The sequence below is a fragment of the Desmodus rotundus genome, chromosome 8 (assembly GCF_022682495.2).
Source record: "Desmodus rotundus isolate HL8 chromosome 8, HLdesRot8A.1, whole genome shotgun sequence".
In the NCBI taxonomy this organism is placed as follows: Eukaryota; Metazoa; Chordata; class Mammalia; order Chiroptera; family Phyllostomidae; genus Desmodus; species Desmodus rotundus.
In genome coordinates this window covers 84,590,690-84,609,524 of record NC_071394.1, presented here as the reverse complement: position 1 = coordinate 84,609,524, position 18,835 = coordinate 84,590,690, and the positions used below count along the sequence as shown (strand labels likewise).

The 18,835-nt window shown below is 36.2% G+C and overlaps 1 protein-coding gene across 7 annotated transcripts in view; it reads right to left on the bottom strand.

The window, feature by feature from the left end:
• The window catches only part of CFAP20DC (CFAP20 domain containing), a 228,669-nt gene that overhangs the window by 109,718 nt on the left and 100,116 nt on the right, over positions 1-18,835 (bottom strand). For all 7 annotated transcript variants that reach the window (XM_053930177.1, XM_045192383.2, XM_045192384.3 and 4 more), the window contains one exon: positions 6,257-6,413. In XM_053930177.1, coding sequence (XP_053786152.1) covers positions 6,257-6,413 — 157 coding nt within the window. The remainder of the gene's footprint in view (positions 1-6,256; positions 6,414-18,835) is intronic.

The window sequence follows — 18,835 nt, the reverse complement described above, 5'->3', positions numbered from 1 at the left end:
ATACTACTTGTCCAGCCTAAGTCCTTCTTCTGGAAAAGTGAGAAACTACTTAATTGCTGTTTTAAGGTTCTAGTAATTCACTTCCTATTGTATTCACAGTATAAACAGAAAATAGCAAAGGATTAGGCAACACTCTCTAGCTTTGGTGAGTTTAAGAGGTTCTAGAGTAAAATGGTAGGAACTTAAATAAGCCACAGACAACACAGTATTGAGCTCAAGCAGGCATTTAATACAGTATTTATTAATTGAATCCCAGAATGGAATGTAAAAAACAGGTAAGAGGTTTCCTGTTATAAAAGTCTCAGTACTATGGCTGACTAATCTGTCTCTGCAGAAGAAAAGGGCCCTTCCTTCAGTAAGGAAGACAGAGATAGGGTAATTCATTGTAATACAGACACCCTAAACACAGCTAGTCACCAAATCCTGACATTCTTATTCCATGACAACTTTTGTGTCTTTCCATTGTAAATTCCACCCCTCCTTCTACCCTCCCAGGAGAGGCAGTGCACTGTAGTGAGTAGGAGCATAAACTCGAGTCCTGCTGCCAGCGTTCAAATCCTGCCTCTACTGCTTAACAGCTGTGTGACATTGGGCATGTTATCTGACTTCTCTGTGTCACAGTTTCCCTATTTGTAAAATAAGGGTAATAGCAACACCTGCCTCATAGGGTTGTATGAGCATTTAATTAAGTCCATATATATTGTGTTTACAACAGCCACTGCTACCAGTCATCAACGTCATCATCACCATTATCACTCCTGTTGCCAATCTCCTTGACCAGGGACACTCAGTGTGCTCCACACTATGTTCTCCTTTGTCCTTTTTATCTAATTGTCTTCAGAATGAACTCTTGTAGTGTTAACTTTTCTAGTGTCTATAATTACACAGTGAACTCTAAGGACAGGAACTTGGCTCTACATCTTTGTTACCCAAAGTACGCAGCCTAGTAATGCAATATGATGTTACATCATGCCTCTTACCCCACCATGTACCATACTGAACTCCGTTCTTTTGAAAATCAGATCCATTCATGATGTCACATCTTTAAACATGTATGCTCTTTGTTCTGCCTGAAATGCTTTCTCTTCCCACTGTCCACTTTCATAACTTGGGAAATTATTCTTTTTCTTTCAGAATATAGCTTCCAAAGTTTATTTCTCTACATTGATATCGACCAAACACTGATTTGTAGACAGATTCTGATCCATGAAGTCATTTTTATTGGTCTGTGGTGAAAATGTCAGTCTTTATTCTGAAATTAAGAACTTCCCTGTGTGTGTTTGTGAGTGTGTGAGTTTAAATGCTCAATGAAACAATCAAAATAATTGTAGTTTTTCTTATTTGTCTGTTTTAATGCTGTAATTTGGCAAATTCAAATGGCAACCTTTTATTAGTGCTGAAGTTTTTCTTAACAGGTCTGCAAACTCCAAGTGCCTCACCAAGTGGCTCCCTCAGGTAAGGTGTCAGTGCTCCAGACTCTCTTCTTAATGCTTGTTAAGGCCTTAGGGACGTCTGTACCAGGTATTGTGATCTGCATGTAAGTTCAGGGAGACCCTGAGCTCCTTGAAGGAGAGGCTGTGTACATCCCAGTGCCCGATGTACAGGAGGCAGATAAATGTTTAGCATCTACACATTACATTATAGTTTGTCTTTTTACATATATTTTTACATTTAATTGGATCTTCACAACAACTTTATAGCAATTTTTGAGGAAACAAAATTCAGACACATTCAGAGCACATACAAAACCACAAAGTTGGTACATGATCACAGCAACTAACTGTGGAAATAGTAATCCATGTCTTTAGGCTCTATAATATCAATTCAATTTAAATAATGCATTTAATCAATTTAATTTAATTTAAACAAAGATGACTTGGTTTACACACATATGTTCACTGGGAATATAATAGTACTTATCTAACCAAGAAACAATGATTATCCTCACTTTACTGATGAGGAAAGTGAACCAGAGAGAGAGGGTGAGTACTCGTACAAGGTTCGGTACTTGTAGCTAACTGGGGAATATGAGGCCATATTCCACAATACCCTGGACTGCAGTATGCTTCCCCAGGTCTATTCAGAACATTTGAGGTAATCTGAGATGCCACACGTAAGCCTACTTTTCAAGCATTTTGAAAACCTGAAAGAAATCACACCAATGCTTGTTTTTGGAAGCTTTTAGATTATCTATTCATTTAAAAATTAATTATAAAATAAGTACATGTATATTGTTCAAAAATTCAAAGAGTACTATACAATTATGAGAAAAAATACCATCCCATCATTTCCTAATGGCTGCCCTCCTACTTCAATCATCCCCTACTTCCTAAATGCAGAGGCACCATTTTCAAGCCTTTCAACTATATCTTCTAAATCTTCTGTAGTTACTTCTATATTTATAAATAGTAGCCTTATACTGACATTTCTGTACTTAACAGTTTTAGATAATACTTCTGACTTTCTATTTCAGAAAAAAGAGGATTTAGCACTGTTAAACCAGCATTCCACCTTCCTTCCCTAGCCACATCTTCCAAATATGATTTTTCATAATTTTTGGATAAGTTATTAGTAAATGCTTTATATAATTAAGATTATATGTAAAAAGGTGTGCTACTACACACCTATTTCAATGGCAAAAACCCAGAACACTGACAACTCCAAGTGCAGACAAAGACATGGAACAACAGGAACTCTCATTCATTGCTGGTGGAACACAGAATGGCACAGTCACTTTGGAAGACACTTCGGCAATTTCTTATTGAACTAATCACACTCGTACCATATGAACTGGCAATTGTGCTCCTTGGTATTTACCCAAATGAGCTGAAATTTTATGTCCACACAAAAATCTGTACAAGAATGTCTACAGCAGCTTCATTCATAGTTGCTAAAACTCGAAAGCAAGCAACATGTCCTTCAGTAGATGACTGGGTAAACTGTGGTGCTTGGACAATGGACTATTATTCAGCGCTAAAATAAAATGAGCTATAAAGCCAGAAAAGACATGCAGGAATCTTAAATGCATATTACTAAGTGAAAGAAGTCAACCTGAAGGTTACATGATTCTAAATACGTGACATTCTGAAAAAGGCAAAACTATGAAGACACTGAAAAGAGCAGCAGGTACCAGACAGTACTCAGAGGGAGGAATGAGTAGGCAGAACACAGAAGACTTTTAGGGTAGTGAAACTATTCCGTATGATAACTATAATAGTAGATACATGGTGATTATTCATTCGAAGTTCTAATGTAAACTATGGACTTTGGGCGATGGTAATGTGTTAATGTATGTTCATCAGTTTTAACAAGGGTACCAGTCTGGTATAGGTGGTCATCGTTGGGGTGACTGTGTATGTGTGGGGAATAGGAACATAGTGAAACTCTACTTTCCATTCAATTTTTCTGTGAATCTAGAACTTCTCTAAAAAATAAAACCTATTAAAGAAAAAGTTGTGCACATCTGAGCCACAAAATATACTATGATTACGTTTCTTTCATGGTACAACTTTACAACTTAAAAAAAAAAATCCTAACTAGAGGATTTGCATATTGGTTTTAAGGGGGCTGGTGGGGATGACAGAGAGAGAGAGAGAGAGAGAGAGAGACAGAGAGACAGAGAGAGAGAGACAGAGAGAGAGAGAGAGAGATGTGAGACAGAAAATCAATAGGTTGCCTCCTGTATGCAACGGGTACCTCCTGTTGCTCTTGATTTGTGAATGTTTCTATATACATATAAAAAGTTATAATATAATAAATTTGGTTAAAATATTTATTGAAGTAAAGCAGGAACAATTACTTTCATTTTATAGATGTAGGTATCTGTTTTTAACTCTGAGAAAAACACATATTATGTTCTACTTTATTTCTTTCTTTGTATTAGTTTTGGTGTATACCATGTACCTGATCTACCTGTGTTCAGAAACTCAATGGTGCAGTTTCTCGAGAGAATAAATCTCCTGTTTCCTGGTTATATGGAGGCGGAGATGGACCTGGGGTTCTGTAGAAACCTATGTAGAATTTTAACCAATCTCCCTGTTTTTAGCCACACCCACTTACCCTGCCTTTGGCAGTACCTGGGCTTGACAATTCTTGAGCCCTGCTGAGGTTCTATGTTATGAATTTCATTGGTAAACCTCTCTGTAAACCCAAAAGTTTCAGCTTTCTCTGCTCTTGTAAATCAGTTGTCAGTTCTCAATCTCACAATATTTATCAACATCTTTTGTCTGTTGGTACCTCCTCTGCATCTTGGTGGACTTATACCTATTTTATTTTTATATTAATTTTAGCAGGTTTGAGGAATAATTAGTTAGAAAAAGATATGTATTTATTCTGCCAATTTTTGATTTGCTTTTTTCCCTGACATTTAAAGAAAAGATTTTACTTATTTATTTTTAGAGAGAGGAAAGGGAGGGAGAAAGAGGGAGACAAACATCGGTGTGTGGTTGCCTCTCACATGCCCCCTACTGGGGACCTGACCTGGCCCACAACCCAGGTATGTGCCCTGACTGACTGGGAATCGAACCAGTGACCCTTTGGTTTGCAGGCCAGTACTCAGTCCACTGAGCCACACCAGCCAGGGCTTTTCCTGACATTTATTTAAAAATATTAATCAGTTTATAATTCACTGCCTATGATCGGAGGTAGAATGCACATATATTTCTATAAATTTGAGGTTTCTTATTAGTTGGGTGCTATTTTTTCGAAAATAAAATCTTTCCTTTTTTCACATAGACTTTAGTTTAAGTGGTACATAAATTATTGGCCATACTTCTTGGCTTGTGATTTCATTAGGGAGCTGCTATTAGTGCACTGCTGTGTTTTATTATCAAATAAAATTTACAGGCACAGTGTCCTGTTCCACAGTGAACCAAACAAGGATTTCTCACACACTCTTCCAGATGGAGTAGAAGTCTAAAGTCTACATACAAACTCCTAAGAAATCACCTTTGGCATCTTATACGAAGTCCTATTTCCTGGGCTTCTAGAAGTGATTTTGTTAAAAATAATCCCAGATGAAAATCAAAAGGAAGCATCAGTATGTTCCCAATACTTTCAGTTGTTTAAGACTATCTTAGCAGGAGAGTTTGTGGTGTCTAATGAGTTCTAGGTGGCTCAGTTACCTGCCGAGAATACTATTCATCAATCATAGAAAGAATAATTAATGTATATGTTTCTGGTCCTTCTAGAAATATTATGAGGAATAATTTAAAAACCTTTCCATTTTAACATGATCATTAGAAAATTAATATATTCATAATATTTCTCCCAAATGACTTTAAGAAATGTAAACAGAGTAACATAGTATAGTGGACAAATGTAGAGCATTTTGGATGTCCAATATCTTCTGAACATTTCTAATTTGGTGACTTTGCTGTACTAGTCCTCTCTCCCTAGTCAGGAATCAGACATTTGCTTTGCCAGCCCTTGTTGCATTAGACCTAGGCTCTACAAACCAGACAGAGCCACGTCAGTCTTTGTTCAGCAGAGAAGCAGGAAGAAGACATAAAGTTTTCAGGAGCAGCAGTGACAGAAATTCTGGAACCCACAGCCCAGAATTATGGTGTGAATTATGAAGTCCTTGCCCAGGGGCAGTAGCTATTGGGGTCTACTTTGGAATAGTCATGTGGCAGGGGCTGGGTGTAATCTTGGCTGTCGCTTCCAAGCCTGACTTTCTGAATCTCCCTGAGATTCTATGAACCAGTTAATTTCCTTAAATAAATTCTTTTCCCCTCCTAACTACCTAGAGAGAGTTCTGTTTCTTACAACTAAAATAAAAAATATATCTTTGTAACATTTAGCTACAGTAAAAATAAACATGTAATCCAGAGGAAAGAATGACACATTCTACAACAGGGATGAACTATGAAAACTTAGGCTATGTGAAATAAACCAGTTACAGAGAGGCAAATACTACATAATTATATTCATGTGAGATGCCCAAAATGGTCAAATTCATGGACCCAAGGAATTGCCAGGGTTGGGAGGAGGGGCAAATGGGAAGTTACTAATCAAGGGGCAGTGGAGAGGAATAAGCTCCACAGGTCTGCTGTACACGTTGTACCTACAGTCAGTAATTACATACTGTATACTTAAAAAGTTATTAAAAGGATAGATCTCATGTTAAGTATTCTTTCCAAAATAAAATTAAATTTAAGAAAACCACTACTATCAACTCATGCGCTCCCCAAAGACATGTCTAATTTAAAAAACATATTGGAGGATTTTAAAAATCTTGATAGCAACTTGAACATACCATCTTTATCAGCGGTATCTTGAGGCTTGGATTTTAATGTGAATATCTTCCGTAGCTTACAGTTAGCTGAGACAACAATTCCATCCAATGACTGGAAAACTGCTCCCTTGAATATTTCACTGGTAAATGCTACCAAGTCAATGCATAGGTTGCACCACTAAAATAAAGACAAGGAAAAAATGAGTAAGTACTTTCTATAATCACACAGATGGGCAAGCTGTCTACATGTGCAAAGTCCGGAGAGGTGAGGCAATTATCTGAACCAACCAGTCCCATTCCATTTTTCCCTTTTAGGCAAATATGTCTCATTTTGGCTTCAGTTTTCTTAAGAACTGCCTTGATTCTTCCAAAGAAATCATCATAGTCTAAAGTATACAGTGGTCATCTGACTACAGAGTTCCCACCATGAGACAAGGCTTTGACAACTTTGGGGAAAACTCTAGATCTGTAGGCCCAGTGCTAGGGGGGAGCTAACTGAAGGTGCATCAGACCACTGAAATCTTGAAAATCAGGGATAAGTAGCCAATTGTTCCTTCAAGGGGACTAATTTGATCCCAATTAGCCACTTACATTTGTTAAAGAAAAAGATTGGATGAAATTAGAAGCTGGGTTTAAATTGTGGCCAGTGCTGTCTACTTATAATCAATTAGCCTATTGTATAGAAGTAGATTTTTCTAAAGAATCTGTGATTATGCTTGATATTTGCCAATTTTAAAGTACACTTGCAGGGAGTAATTTCTGCCTATTAAACAATTAGACCCCTCAATACTTCATCAAATAAATTCTTTTAATGGTCTGACTGAGTTAAAGAAAAGGAGAAAAGAATCATTTAGTAAGAAATTAAGACATATTTAAGATTGCAGAAAAAAAGCAGGAAAATAATTTTTGAAATTAAAAGAAAAGTAGTATTTAAAATTGTGCTTTTTAAAAAATATCAGCCTCTTCCACTATTTGTTTAGAAGCACAATTTACGTAGGTCCATTTTATTAATCCATAACATTGAAAGCTATATTCAGTAAGAAAATAAAATATCATTTTTAAAGGCAATTCTATTTAGAAATCATTTTAATATGGAGGAAAAGATGAGGTTGTTTCCACAGCAGAAAAGTAAGAGATTGCAGTACATTATTTATTATGTACATGAAGATTATTTTCTTTGTAGATATCTCAACAGAAACATTATATTCCCAGGCCATGGGGATGCTCTGGTCTTTTTGGGAAAAGGTGTCTGGAGTAATAAAAGGTAGGAAGTAGGACTGAGTGTGATGTAATAATGAGACTGGCTTGACCAGTAAGATGGTGAGCTCTGTGGAGGTGTAGGAAGTAACAAGGGATGGGCCAGTGAGGCCACATTCCGGAGGAGATGGAAGATGGGGAAGAGAACCTTGGGCTCCAGAAGGTAAAGTGTAACTGTGGTTCTTGAAGGAGAATGTAACACAAGAAGAATATTGGGAAATTTGGACTAATCCTGATGTGGAACTGTTTTGGGATGGTAGAGGGGGTCTGTGGGGGAAAGGTGAGGTAGAGTGGAGACAGACTGAGGCACAGAAAGACTAGCCTCTTGTTAGTCATTTAAGCATAAAGTGAGGAGGGTCTGTCTGGTTAGAAGGCTAGCACAGCAAGTGGAATGTAAGGGACAAATCCCGTAGGCATGCCATAGGGTGAAACACCACAAGTTGGTAAAATCCAGGTTATAAGGAATGGAGGTCTTGGGGTTTCCAGCTATACAATAATAATTATTAACATTATTATTACAATAGTAAATTATTATTATTGTTATAAATGTTGTTCTTATTCCTAAAAGACTTAATTAACATTATGCCCAATTCCAATCATTCAGTAATTGCATTCATCCACCCTTTCCCACAGGTGCTAAGTAAGCATTTATCAGGTGTTAGACACTGTTCTTGGCTCCAGGGATACAGCGAGGAGTAAGGCAGTCCTTCTAGTCTGGGAAGGGAGGCAGACATTTGGAACCTATTACATACAGTTAGTATGGAGGGGGCTCAAGGTAAGAGGGTGGAGAGATTCAGAGAAGCCTTCTTTTAAAAAAATCTTAAAATTATGTCATGATACTATATGCACATACAAGCATATAGTTTTATATAAAAATGTTATACAAAATGAGGTCCTGGTCATCTCTACATTCCTCTAATCAAATTGTTAACTCTTAACTTTCTTCTCTCTGTATTTTTAAATAATACTACTTCTTGATTCATCAATTTTAGACATCTACTGACTTCCTATTATGGTACATAAGACTTAGCTTATTACTTACACATACTACTTTCCCAACTTCATCCCCCTAGAAAATTATCTCATTCTTTCTTTTTTCTTTTTTCCTCAAAAAATCCATTTTATGACCCTAACTTGTGTGGCTCAGTTGGTTGGGGGAAAAAGCGAAAGGTCACCAGTTTGATTGTTGGTCATGTCACAGAGTTCGGTCAGGTGTGGGTGTGTACAGAGACAACCGATTGATGTTTCTCAGTCACATCGATGCTTTGCTCCCTCTCTTTCTCCCTCCCTTACCTTCTCTCTAAAAATAAAGTTTTAAAAAATCAATTTTCTGTTTTACTTGTGACTATGTAAATATTGCATACAACTGAGCCAAGTGATGCTCTATGATTACCTTTCCTCCCTTATACAACTTTTTTGTATTTCTAGTTAATAACTGCTATATTAATTATTTGCTTTATTTTCTTTGAATCTAAGTGTTCCTACATCTAGGAAATGCTTGGAGGTGACTTCTGGGTTTGGTTGTGAACGATGATGTAGAATTTCCAGGCTCAGGGAGGCATGCAAACATGTTAGGCATTTTTTCTCGGGGCCCTGTCCCTTTATACCCTGCTTTCATGAGCTCTCTGATTGGCTGTACCTGAACACCCCCATCAGCTCTGATGGGGAATTGGTGTCCACCTTCTTCTGAGTCCCAGAAAATCAGGCCCTTACCTGCTACACACTTTTCTTATCCATCACAGTACAGCTGCTTTTATTCCCTCTACCTGGACTCCTGGTTTGTAAAAATTACTCAACCAATAATGGTATGCATATGTGTGTGTGTTTTTGCCTGTTTGTTAATATATGAAGACATGCATGATTACATACATGCCTATACACACTTTCAACCTTCATTTTATAGTCACTCGACAAGCTCCATAAATGTGTGGGAAATGATAACATATTTAATGAATCCATCTCTTAGAAGTACAGATTGGAGAAGTTCCTGAAAAAGATGGGAATAACTTTCACGAATCTCCCTTGGCTAGAGGAAATAGAAATTATTTTTTCATTTAGTTGATATTTATAATGGTTCTAATTTTCATAAGCTCCAACAAATCATTCATTATTTATACAAATGCTGTGATATATTTTCTGAAGTTTTATAAAGAGTATAAACTCTACTATCAACAGGTGGGTTATAGGAATTACAGTTAATCTTTATAAAATAAAGATTTATAAAATTTTCATTATTCTTGGTGATATCATCCATTTTAAAAATATCCTCTTTTGGACATTTTTCTTGATCTCTAATCACTTTATTTTTACATACAACTCTAGTACAGCATGGAAGACCTCTTAGTCTAAAATATTTATAATCAAGGGCCCTTAAGAAGTTTGCAATAGAAAGATAGCAATGTGATAGAGAAAAGGTGGTTCTGTTCAGTTCGTTGCCTGGATTAATGAGAGGTTATGTTACTTCCAGGATGTAATTTTGCATGAAAAAAATTGACTGGCAAAAGGTAACTGAATTACTGAAAGCATGAATTTCTAGTTCATACTGACTCATTTTGGCAATGTGGCTTTATTATACCAATGAAAGGACAGTATATTCTGTGAACACACACACGTGCTTGCACTCACATACTCACACACACACACACACACACACTCAAATGCATGTTCTCGGTTGTCCCAGCACTCTTTTCATTTCCCAAGTCATGACTGTACGAAAGCTCTGAAGATAATTGAGTTCATTCTGCTGGTGTAGAAAGAACCCGAGTCATAACAGTGTACAACTCCTGCCGTCACTGACCTTCTTAAAAGGAAACAACAAACAGGAAACTATAATTTCATAACCTAGCAATCCTAAAGTACATCTCTACAGAATTTTAGAACCTCACTCAGGTTTAGTGCTCCTAAAATGATAACAAAGAACAATGTTTTAAGATATTTATTGTGCCTTTCAAAAGAATTTTTCATATATTAGTTTTAATTTCTCAAAAGAAAATCTGCTTACCATTGTATTGACCTTATTTATCTCTATCACCATCATACTGTATTTATTAAATGGTGTAAGCAGAAATTGAAATAGTAATTTCATATCCACGTGGTCAGAAGGAATTATCTACTACTACTGTATTAAAAACAATTTCCCCAGGAAAACAAATCATGACAGGTCCTTATATGGAGAGAGGAGAGCTGAGGAGAGGAGGATGAGACAGCCTCAGTGCAGCTCTTGGCTGAACCAAAAAGGAAGGCAAGTTCCTTGTGCAAATGTTGTCAGTACACCTGTGCAGCAATTGAACCCTACCTCCTAATTCCTGCCCGCTTCAAATAAGCCACCTGTTCCTGAAACAGCCCCATCTTTCTCTTGCTAACCCTCAGCTCACCCTTTCACTGCACCCTCTGAAATCGTTTACTGCTGGGAAGTACTTCTATCCTCTTTATTTTTCTAAGGGTCCTACACACCTTACCTTAACTGACACCTGACTTTTCTTTGAGAAATTACTTCCTCTTCATCTCTGGAGCTGACGTTTATTTAGGGAGTTCACACCTGCTTCTACATCCCACTATTTTGAGGCTGTGGGACCGAGTGGCATTGAGAGAAGTTATGCCCTAATACTCTTTGAAGCTTGAGGCACTGCACTGGCAAGCTCTTCTATCATTTTAGCTACATCAGTCTTCCAGCCACTCTCCAGTCACTCCTTTGACTGCTTCAGACGCTCCCTCACCAGCCTGTACACACATTCCTGAAATATGCTGGGCCCAGGTTCATCTTATCTTCCAACATACTGTTCAACACCCCAACAGTCCCTTAACCTCCTTTCCTTCAAAAGCCTTCCTCTCCTCTTCACTCTGTAATCCTCACACATGGCCACATCCTGAGATTTCTGAAATACTTAACTTTCAAATTTTGGAAATAGAAGTAATTTTCTATTATCTAATCACAATATTCTATTCTTTAATCTGTCCGGCAATTCCCTCCAGGTAAACCCTAATGGCAACTCCTTTTAAATATATTCCTCCGAAGAATGTAAGAGTCTGAGGTGTGGAGCCTCACTGTCTGGATTTGGATTCCAGCACCACCATTAATTAGTTATGTAATCTTTACAATTACTTAAGCTTTCTGTACCTTTCTTTCTTCATGTGTAAAATGGTGATAATAATGATACATCTCTCATAGATGTACCATTCCTTCTCTAGGAAATTGCTAGGATTAATGTTTAAATACATATAAACACTTACAATAGTGCCTAGCATATGATAAGTGTCACTATAAGTTAATTATAATCTTTTTTACTTTCATACCATGAAATGCAATCTTTAAGGGTAGAGTGCTATGAATTTTGACCACTTAGTACACCTGCATTCCACACCCCATCAAGTTATAGAACATTTCAATCATCCCAGACAGGTCTTTTTTTTTTTTTAATTTTAATTTTTATTTATTTATTTATTTATTTTTATTTTTTCCCAGACAGGTCTTTTGTGCACCTTCCCAATTCATCCTCAAGGGCAACCACTAATTTCTTTCACCTTAGATCAGTTTCACCTGCTCTCTTCTTTTATTTAAATAGAACCACAGAGTAAATGGTTTCTTGTACTCAGCATACTTGAGGTTCATCATCGCCATTGCATACATTGATAGTTCATTCTTGTTTGGCTGAGTAGTACTCACTCCGTAAATACACCACAATTTGATTGTCCATTGTGCTGTTTTTAGAATTTGGGCTATTTAAGATTTTGGCTTTTATGAATAAAGCTGTTGTGAAATTCCCATACTAGTCTTCTTGTGTATGCATACTTTCATTTCCTTGGATATAAAGCAAGTAGTAGAATTGCTGAATCAATGTTTAACTTTATCAGGAACTTCCAAAGGTATTTCCAAAGTAGTTGTACCATTTTCTGTTTCTACTGAAAATATATGATAATTGTCTTATCTATCACTAACATTTAGTATTTCCTGTCTCTTTTATTTTAGACATTCTAGTGGGTGAAGTAGTGGCACTGTTTTTAATTTGAATTTCCCTGACTGATGGTGTAGAGCTCTTTTTTATAACCTTATTTAACTAATGTATACCTTTGTGAAATGCTTTAATTGGTTTTGCCTTTTAAAAAAGTTATGTCTTTTTATTATACAGTTGTGGGGTATATTCTGATATAAACCTTTTGTCAAATACATGTATTATAAACATTTTCCCCCAGTCTGTGACTTGCTTATTCATTTTTTTTGTTGATGATCACTTTAAAATTTTTTTGAAACCCATTTTGCAATTTTTTTATTAGGGTTTATGCTTTTTATTAGGTTCTTAAGATATCTCTTAAAGTAGCTTTAAATTTTTACTATTTACATTTACTCTATGCTTCATGTTACATTAATTTTTATGAATGGTGCAAAGTTGGAGTTAAGGTTCTTTCTTTTTCTTCTATATAATTACTCAGAAGTTCTAGTTCTTCAGAGTAGAGACCTCGGAAATAAACCCACAGCTATATGGTCAATTAATATATGGCAAGGAGGCAAGAATATATAATGGGATAAAGACAGTCTATTTAATAAAGGGTGTTGGGAATATTGGACAGATACATGCAAAAAATGAAACTAGACCACCTAATTTTACCATATACAAGCATAAACAAACAATGGGTGAAAGACTTAAATGTAAGACTTGAAACCATAAAACTCCTAGTAGAAAACATTGGCAGTAAACTCTGACATTTCTCTCAGTAATACTTTTTTTCTGATATATCTCTTTGGGAGAGGGAAACAAAAGAAAATATAAATAAATGGGACTACATCAAACTAAAAAGTTTTTGCACAGCAAAGGAAACCATCAACAAAACAAAAAGGCAGCCTACTAAGTGGGAGAAGATACTTGCTAATGATACGTTTGATAAGAGGCCAATATGCAAAATTTATAAAGAAATCATATAACTCAACACCAAAAAAACAAACAATCCAATTAAAAAATGAGCAGAGGATCTGAATAGACACTTCTCCAAAGAGGACATAAAGACACTAATAGACAGATGAAAAGATACTCAATGTCACTAATCATCAGAGAAATACAAATGAAAACCAATGAGTTATCACCTCACACCTGTTAGAATGACTATCATCAATAAATCAACAAGTGTTGGAGACGGTATGGAGAAAAGGGAACCCTCATGCACTGTTGGTGGGAATGCAAATAGGTGCAGCCCAATATGTAAAACAGTATGAAAGTTCCTCAAAAAACTAAAAAGAGAACTACCTTATGACCCAGCAATTCCACTTCTGGTATACATCCATAAAAACCCCAAAACACTAATTCAAATACACACACACACATACATACCCCACTAAGTTCATTGCAGCATTATTTACAATAGCCCAAATATGGAAGCAACTCAAGTGTCCAACAACAGATGAGGGGTTAAGAACATGGTACATATAGACTATATTACTTAGCCACACACACACACAAAAAGAAACCTTACCATTTGCAACAGCATGGATGGAATTAGAGGGTATTATGCTAAGTGAAATAAGTCAGGCAGAGAAAGAGAAATGCCATATGATTTCACTTGTATTTGGAATCTAAAAGAATAAAAAAAGAAAAGAACAAACAAAAGAGAAATAGATTCATAGATTTAGAGAACTACTGGTTGTCAGAGGGGAGGGTGGTTAAGGGGCTGGGTTAAAAAGGTGAAGGGATTAAGAAGTAGAAATTGGTAGTTACAAAATAGTCATAAGGATGTAAAGTACAGCATAAGGAATATAATCAATAATATTGTAATAACTATGTATGGTGCCAGATGGGTACTAGAATTATAGAGTAGATTATTATGTAATTATGTAATTGTGTAACTTCATAAATTATGTAATTGTCTAACAACTATTCTGTATGCCTGAAACTAATATAAAATAATATTGAATGTCAATTGTAATTGAAAAATTAAAAAAAAGAAGTTCCAGTTCTTGAAAAAAAGATGTTCCTACTCCTATTGAATTGTTCTGGTGCCTTGGTTGAAAACCAACTGACTACATATATGTAGGTCTATTTCTAAATTTGTTATTGTTATCTATGCCAATAACACACTGCCCTGATTACTATAGCTTTATACCAAGTCTTGAAATCACAAGATATACTTTTTACTTTTTGAAAATTTTTGGCTGTTGTAGGTCCTTTGAATTTACACACACACACACACACACACATTAGAATTGGGTTATTAATTTCTGCAAAAAAACCCCGCTGGGGTTCTAATTGGGATTAGGTCAATTGAAGGAACACTGGCATCTTAGAAAACACATTCTTTTGAGTCATAAACAATGCATCTTCAATTTCTCTCAACAATGCTTTATAGTTGTGAGTTCAAAGATTTAGCATATATTTTGTTAAATTTATTCCTAAATATTTCATAATTTTGATGCTATTGCAGATATTTTTAGGCTTCCGGCCAAGATGGAGGTGTAGGTTGACACACTGTGCCTCCTCGCACAACCAAAAGAAGGACGACAACAATTTAAGAACAAAAACAACAAGAACTGACAGAAAATCGAACTGCATGGAAGTCTGACAACCAAGGAGATAAAGAAGAAACATTCATCCAGACTGGTAGGAGCGGCAGAGAGGGGAAGCTGGGGCAGAGAGGACTTGTGGCAAGGCAGTGGCTGGCGGACCCAGTGAGGCAGTGGATTGTGGAACAGGGCAGGCAGTGCGGCCCCACATTCGCACATAGATAAATCGGGAGGAACAGTGGGGGAGCGAAATAGACCCCGGAACCCAGGGCTCCAGCACAGGGAAATAAAGCCTCAAACCTCTGACTGAAAACACCCGTGGGGGCTGAGGCAGCAGCAGGAGAAACTCCCAGCCTTGCATGAGAGTTCGTTGGAGAGACTAACAGGGCCCTAGAGCGTGCACAAGCCCACCCACTCGGGAATCAGCACCAGAGGGGCCCTGTTTGATTGTGGGTAGCCCAGGGAGTGACTGAAATCCGGGAGAGTGGAGTAAGCACCATTGCTCCCTCTTGGCTCCTCCCCCATGTACAGCATCATAGCGCAGCTACTAGCATTACCCCGCCCTGGTGAACACCTAAGGCTCTGCCCCTTTACGCAGTAGGTGTGCCAAGACAAAAAAAAAAAATGGCCCAAATGAAAGAACAGATCAAACCTCCAGAAAAAATACAACTAAGCAACGAAGAGATAGCCAACCGATCAGATGCTCAGTTCAAAACACTGGTAATCAGGAAGCTCATAGAATTGGTTGAATTTGGTCACAAATTAGATGAAAAAAAATGAAGGCTATGCTAAGAGAAACAAAAGAAAATGTACAGGGAACCAATAGTGTTGGGAAGGAAACTGGGACTCAAATCAATGGTGTGGACCAGAAGGAAGAAAGAAACATCCACCAGAAAAGAATGAAGAAACAAGAATTCAAAAAAAATGAGGAGAGGCTTAGGAACCTCCAGGACATCTTGAAATGTTCCAACATCCAAATTATAGGGGTGCCAGAAGGAGAAGAGGAAGAACAAAAAATTGAAAACTTACTTGAACAAATAATGAAGGAGAACTTCCCTAATCTGGCACAGGAAATAGATTTCCAGGAAGTCCAGGAAGCTCAGAGAGTCCCAAAGAAGCTGGACCCAAGGAGGAACACACCAAGGCACATCATAATTACATTAGCCAAGATGAAGCAGAAGGAGAGAATCTTAGAAGCAGCAAGAGAAAAGGACACAGTTACCTCCAAAAGAGTTCCCATATGACTGACAGCTGATTTCTCTAAAGAGACCTTACAGGCAAGAAGGGGCTGGAAAGAAGTATTTGAAGTTATGAAAGGCAAGGGCCTACATCCAAGATTACTCTATCCAGCAAAGCTATCATTTAGAATGGAAGGGAAGATAAAGTGTTTCTCAGATAAGGTCAAGTTAAAGGAGTTCATTATCACCAAGCCATTATTATATGACATGTTAAAGGGATTTATCTAAGAAAAATAAGATAAAAAATATGAACAGTAAAAATGACAGCAAACTCACAGTTAACGACCACACCTAAAACAAAAACAAAAGCAAACTAAGCAAACAACTAGAACAGGAACAGAATCATAGAAATGGAAATCACAGAGAGGGTTATCAACAGGGGAGTGGGAGGGGGACAGATCGGGGAAAGGTACAGAGAATAAGTTGCATAAATGGTAGGTAGAAAATAGACAGGGGGAGGGTAAGAATAGTGTAAGAAATGTAGAAGCCGAAGAACTTATAAGTATGACTCATGGACATGAACTATATGGGGGGAATGTGGGAGGGAGGGTGTGTGCAGGATGGAGTGGAGTGAAGGGGGGGAAATTGGACAACTGTAATATCATAATAAATATATTTAAAAAAAGAAAATATTTTTAAAACTTCAGATTTTTAATTATTTCTATAAATAAACAATTTATATAGAAATTAATTAATTTTGGTATACTGACATTGTATTCTGTGACTCTACTAAATTCACTTATTCTAATAGGTTTTGTTTAGTTTTTATAGATTCCTTAAAATTTTCTGTATAGATGATTATGTTATCTGTAAAGAAAGTTTTCCTTCTTTTTTCCAATCTGTTTTTAAAAAATTTCTCTTTCATATCTTATTGCACTTATTGCACTTATTGAGACCTCCAATACAATGTTGAATAGAAGTGGTCAGTGTGGATATCCTTGCCTTGTTGTCAGATTGGGGATAAGTTGTCAGTATTTCACCATTAAATATAATTTTGGTTTTAGGTTTTTTTTCTTTATAGAGGCCCTTTATTAGATTGAAGAAACGTGCCTCCTTATATAATATTCCTTTCCTGTAGTTTGCTCTGTCTGGTATTAATATATCCACTCTAGTATATTTATGATTAGTATTTGCATAGTAAATCTTTTTACATTTAAAAAGTTTTAATCTACCTGTGCACTTCTTGCAAACAGTATACACTTTTTCTTGCTTTTCATTCAATTTAACAGTTTGTCTTTTAGTTAAAGTGTTTATTTAGTTCATTTACACTTACTGTAGTTAGTTTGATGTGTTTAAGGCAACCATTTTGCTATTTGTTTTCAATTTGTCCCATCGATTCTTTGTTTATTTCTTCTTTCCTACAATTTTTGAACTTATTTTGAAATATATTTTTAGTGTCCTATTAATTTCCTCAGTTGGCTGATTAGTTATACTTCTTTGTTTTCCCCCCCAATGTTTGCACTAGAGTTTGCAATGTGAGTCTTCAACTTATCACAATCTAACTTTGATAGACTATCTCATGGATAAGAACCTAATACTATTATACTACCATCTCCATCATTCTTTATCATTATTGTAATATACTTTACATCTACACTGTTATTTTTATTTTCAACAATCACATACTTTTAAAGAAATTATGATATGAATAAAGAATCTTTTAGATTTACATACATATCTACCATTACCGGCACTTGTTGCTTTCTCACTTAGATCCAAATTTCCTTCTGGCACATGTTCTTTTTCAGCACGCAGGACTTTTTGTAGTTCGGGTTTGCTAGTAACAGATTTTCTCAGCTTTTCAGTCTGAAAATGGTTTTAGTTGCTCTAATTTTTAGATATTTTCATTAAAGAATTCCAGGTGGACAGATTTAGTTCCCTCTCCTCCCTAGCACCATTACATTGTTTTCTTACTTTCATTACTTCTGGTAGGAAGCTGTTGACATATTTTATCATTGTTTTCTGATGCACAATGTGATTTTTCCTCTTGCTGAGACTTTCTCTTTATTGTTGATTTTCAGAAATTTAGGTATGGCATACCATGGTGTATTTTGTGGGCATTTTTTTTCTTTTCAGTTATGAGATACCATGGTGTGATGTTTGAGTGATCCTCAGCTCATGGTTTGTTGTGCTTATTGGATATGTGGGTATATTTTTCAAATTTTGAAAAATTTCAACCATCACTTTTATAAATTTTCTTCAGCTCAATCTCTTTGCTCTCCTTCCAGTATTCCAATTACACGCAAGTTAGACTAATTGATATTGTTTCACAAGTCATTTGAACTATACTAATTTTTCAGACTTTTTTCTCCCTCTCTATGCTTCAGTTTGAATTGTTCCTATATTCCTGACTTCAATTTTAATGATATTCCTTAGTGTTTAATTTGGTGTTAAATCCGCCCACTGAATCTTTCATTTCAATATTGTATTTATTCAGATTTTTTCATAGTTTACCTTTCTCTCCTGAGGTTCTCCATTTGATTCTCCATTATGTTTATATTTTCCTTTAAATCATCAAAAACATGTTTACAATAGTTGTTTTAAAGTGACTTTTCATTCTGTGAGTTTTCTCCTTATTATGGATCATGTTTCTCTACTTTGCCTATCTAGTATTCTTAA